The 4,827-nt window shown below is 37.6% G+C and overlaps 1 protein-coding gene across 1 annotated transcript in view; it reads right to left on the bottom strand.

Moving 5' to 3' along the window:
- TDP1 (tyrosyl-DNA phosphodiesterase 1) overlaps window positions 1–4,827 on the bottom strand; it is a 37,212-nt gene that overhangs the window by 16,836 nt on the left and 15,549 nt on the right. The window contains exon 11 of the mRNA XM_031065269.1: window positions 3,674–3,740. Coding sequence (XP_030921129.1) covers window positions 3,674–3,740 — 67 coding nt within the window. The remainder of the gene's footprint in view (window positions 1–3,673; window positions 3,741–4,827) is intronic.

Here is a 4,827-nt window from a genome sequence, read left to right on the forward strand (position 1 = left end):
CTACAAACTGCACACTTTCCATACATACAAATTGTAAGGCTGAGTCATGACCCAATCACCCTGGTTAATAGCTTTTCTCTCACAACTGACAGTTTAGACAAGCATCTTTAAGTTTATGGGACAAAAATACTTGGGTAATTCCAATAAAATTGTAAAAATGAAAAACAGGAAAAATAGTAGAACAGGGAATTTAAAATTTATTTTCCTTAGATTTACCTCACTGCTTTGCCCTGGGACAAACTTTGCCCCTCACCACTAACTGCAGCTATTCTGAGATACTATCTCAGTCTACTGCCTTTTTGCCTCCTTATCTAAAGACAGATACAAATAGTGTGCCTTAGCAAGAGTAATACCACTTCTATCTATTACCTACAGTACTCTAACTGCAGTTTGATTTCATCTAAAGTGATTGAAACTCCTATTTTAGAAAGTTAAAATCAGAAAGTGGAAAATATATTTTGGCCATGTTTTCCTTAGTAGGACAGCACAAACATGTAAGGATTAAAAGGGGAAAATGCATGCTAGTTTTGGCTGGGATAGAGTTAATTTTCTTCATGCTGGCTAGTATGGGGCTATGTTTGGATTTGTACTAGAAACAGCACAAACACCCAGATATTTCAGCTGTCACTTACACACAGCCTTTTCTGCCTCTCACACCACCCCACCAGTAAATAGGCTGGGAGGGGACACAGGCAGGACAGCTGAGCAAAGGGATATTCCAGACCATACACCGCACGTGAAACTGAGGGAAGAAATGGTGATGGGGGGGTCATTCAGAGTGATGGCCTTTATTTGCCCAAGCAACCATTAGGCACAATAGAGCATTACTTTCCTGGGGATGACTGAATACCTGCCTGCCCAGGATGGGGTAAACCAACTAATTTTGATTTGCTTGTATGACTAGCTTTTGCTTTATTAATACACTGTCTTTATTTCAACCCACAAGTTTTCCCATTTTACTCTTAGAATTCTCTCCCCTATCCCACTAGGGGAGTAGGAAGGAGGGTGGGGGAGCCCAAGTAAGTGGCTTTGTGGTGCTCAGCTGCAGGCCAGGACTAAGCCATCACAAAATCCTGGAAATTTAACTGTACAGACATATCCAATTCATAAACAGAGACAGGAATAACTAATTTTCTACAACACCACCTCTTTCAGCATTTAGTTCTCTTACTTCAAATACTGAAAGACTTTTCTATCTTAAGATACTGGCAACAAGGCTTGAGAGAAATTGAAACACCTCATACCATTAGTTTCAACCTAAGAGAACACTTATGATCTCTGTGTAGATGCTCTGCCTCTCATCTTTTATGATTCTGGGGAACACCACTGTACTTCTGCAAACTGAGAAGAAAACTCAAAACTTATTCCAAACTTTATAAATCTAAAGAACACACAAAGCTCTAATACAACAATCATTGCAGACTTGTCAGGCATATGTCAAACAAATTCTTGTCAAACCAACTTCTTCCACTCTTTGAAAATCAGTATTTGACAAAGTAACTGCACAAACATAAGGCACACCGTATTAAAAGCAAATAAACGAAAAGGAAAGTTAAAATACAATACTATTAAAGCTGATCAAATGTTTTGAAAGCAGCAATTAACAAAAATTATTAATAATTGCAAACCTGTCCTCATAAATTAGTAATACTGGAAGGAAAAACAAGCACTAATACCAGAGAGAAAACTCTGCAAATTACTCTGTTTACACAGTAGCTAATCTAACAAAGCAGTCTAGTCATCATTTGCTACAATCAGAAAAGTAAAAGCAATATTAAGTTTAGTCACACTATTTTTTAAAAAAATTAAAGTTCTGAGCTGTATTATAGGTTAAACACATTCAGCTGGCAGAAGAGAGGAAAACAGCCCACAGACATTATAAAAAGTCATGTGCCTGGGGCAGACATCCTGCCTCTTCAGTTGAGAGGCAGCAGGACACCATCTTCCAACTCCATTAATCTCTCCCTACTTGCAAAAAGAAGTTATTTATTTTCCTTTACTGTAAGCATAAAAGATTAGGGTTTTTTTTCCTTGCAGCTTTGGTAGAATCCCTAATTTCCTGCTGGTTTTATACTGTTTTCCAGTTTGAAGAAGTATTTTCTACATTCCTCTGATCCCTCCGCTGCCCAAATATTTGCATTATAGGAAGTATTTCAAGCAGTTCATCTTGTATTTACATCTAGTGAAATCTGCTGTTTTCTGTGTGTCCCAGGTTCCACAGATAAAAAGGTACAGTCTGCCTCCTGTCCTATGGTAAGAGTTTACATGCAGGCTCTGCTCAAGGGCTACTGTGCTGCATTATAGCAGGGTAAGGGCCTGCACCTGGGCAGCCACTACAGAGCAATTCTGCAGGGCCACTGCCACCTGCAGCCAGTTCCACAGAGGAACTCGAAAGAGCTCTTTTGCTGCCAGAGCAGGTCCCTGTATGGCCAAGGAGACAGCTATGTGGGCATTTTCTCATTGAAAAGGAATAAATTAATGAATTATATCATTATTAAGCAACATTCTGTGTTACAGACTAACTGAAAAAAGGTTACATCTTTTTTCTAGTAAGATTCTCATGAGGTATGACTACAGAAACCAAATTAAGACTGCACAAACACCTCCAGACTGATGATTTTTTTCCTTTTTGAATCATGACTGAACAAACTTGAAAGCTTCAAGTTGATTGCAGCTTTCTTCCTTTGCTGACTGTATTCAGAGGACACAGTTTAAAGGCAGGAGACAAAGCCTCACATGCTTTCTGCCCGAGTTCCATTCCTTAGACGTTGACTAGCAAGGTTCACAACAGCAATCACCTTCACTCTAAAATGAAAGAAAGTGCTCTCTGCCACAAGCAATTCTGCTTCAGTCCCCTGAATATACACCCAACTGAACACAATCCTACTTGGTAAATTTTCTTACCAGCACAACTTCTGTCCAGAAGAGTTAACAGTTTCTGATGAAAGGAATGGGAAGTTGTGGTCTTGTAAGAGGTTACAAGTTCTATTAATTTTTTTTTGATCTTTGCAAAACAACTTTCCCCATTGTTCTCTAAACATGCATAAGTTTTTAACAATTCAGCCTGAGGGAGACATCTGGCATGGAATGTGTCAGACTGTTAGAATTTGGCACAACTAGTAGCATATGGAAATAGAAATTTTTAATAGAAAATGTCAGGCATCTTTAACAAAAGATATTGCCACAAGGGACTGAGAATTTTTGCAGCAGGACTGCTGTACTTACAAGAAAAAAATAAAGCCACCACCAAAAAAAAGCCTTTCTAGTCCTGGTGGGGGTCAGTTGAAATCCCATTAATACAGAGGCACAAGTGGGGAAAGTGAAATACAACTGGAAGTTCAGAAAAAAATAAAGGAGTAACATTATTCCTGTTCAGAGAAGGAAACATCATATAAAAGCTTACAGAAACCTAAATCCAGTAGGACCATTATCCCAACAACAACAAAATTATCATTTTTCTAGATGAACAGCATGTTTTCTACCAACTTTTGGAGAGAAGACCCAGCAGATAAGTAACTAAAGGCCTTTATTTTAAGGAGTTTAGGAATATCATACTGTAACCACTTCAACTTATTTGCTTTTAACATTCAAACATTATAGCACTGTAACTTTAAACATACAATCTGAATTGTTAAAAAAACCAAAAAAACCCAAAGAATTGAGTTCTACTTACTGAAAATAGGAATGCAACCACAGCTGTTTCTGTGCTGTCTGTATACTGTACGGAAGTGAGCCACCAGCTTAAGGAAAAAAGCAGAACATGTACATTTATTTTTTGGAAGACATTCTAAAAGCAGTAAGCATCTTGGGGAATAAGCTATCTGTCCTACCTTCATGAGTTACTTTTAGGAAATTGTTAAGTGCTCCAGTAGTATAAAGTGGTATATACTTGCTAGAGTTCTTTCCACTCTTATAATTTAGCAAGTTCCTAAACACTGCGCAGCACATTTACAATAGGAAAATCAGAAACTGTACATAGGGAGAACTATGGGTAGTTTTTAATATGATACTACCTGATATCAACAGATTGGAATCACTACCCATACAAACTAGAGGAAATAAATCAAGCAGCTTTCAGAAGAATAAACCTTCCAAATCCCAATCAATGTTATTTTAAAAAGAACTTCTATGATAAAATTATATTTGTATTGATTTGGCCTTTGGCTAATGCATGTTGTGATTTCTCGAAATGGATTTAAGAAGAATCAGCCAGGCATACTGAATTATATTAGTGTTGTGTAGTAAAAGCATGATGCAAAGCCTACTGTATTCAACATGTCCTAGAAGACACCAAAAGAACTCATTACAAAAGCTTTACTAGTCTCAGGAATGCACTAACTGCAGGAGTCTACAGAACTGTTCCTTTGCACAAACACAGAGTCATGCAATTCACCAAGTGAAGTGGGTCTCACCCTGTAGAATTATTTACTCATTTGCTGCTGTGAGATAAGAATTAGGAAGACAGCAAAGTAAGCTCAAACTTTAAAGGGTATAAAGAAAACTTATTAATAGAATTAAAAGAAAAATAATAAGAAATCAGAATAAACCTTCAGAACACTTCTCTTTCCCCCACACTCTATAAATTCTCTGGCTGCAATTTCTATATATGTCCAAACACTAACTAGAGGAAAGACAAAAACTTCTGAAAACATTCATGCTAGCTCCATGTTCAGAACCCACCAGCTGCTAGAATTCAAAAGCTACTCTTGTGCATAGAAGCACAGGTATCCTATATGGCTTGGAACAGGAACACTTTTAATGACTCAGCAAAGCCAAAGAATTCCTGAATTGTTGAAGTTGAAAGCACCCTCTGGAGATTATGTAGAG

Source organism: Geospiza fortis, unplaced genomic scaffold, assembly GCF_000277835.1.
Source record: "Geospiza fortis unplaced genomic scaffold, GeoFor_1.0 scaffold54, whole genome shotgun sequence".
NCBI classification, from domain to species: domain Eukaryota; kingdom Metazoa; phylum Chordata; class Aves; order Passeriformes; family Thraupidae; genus Geospiza; species Geospiza fortis.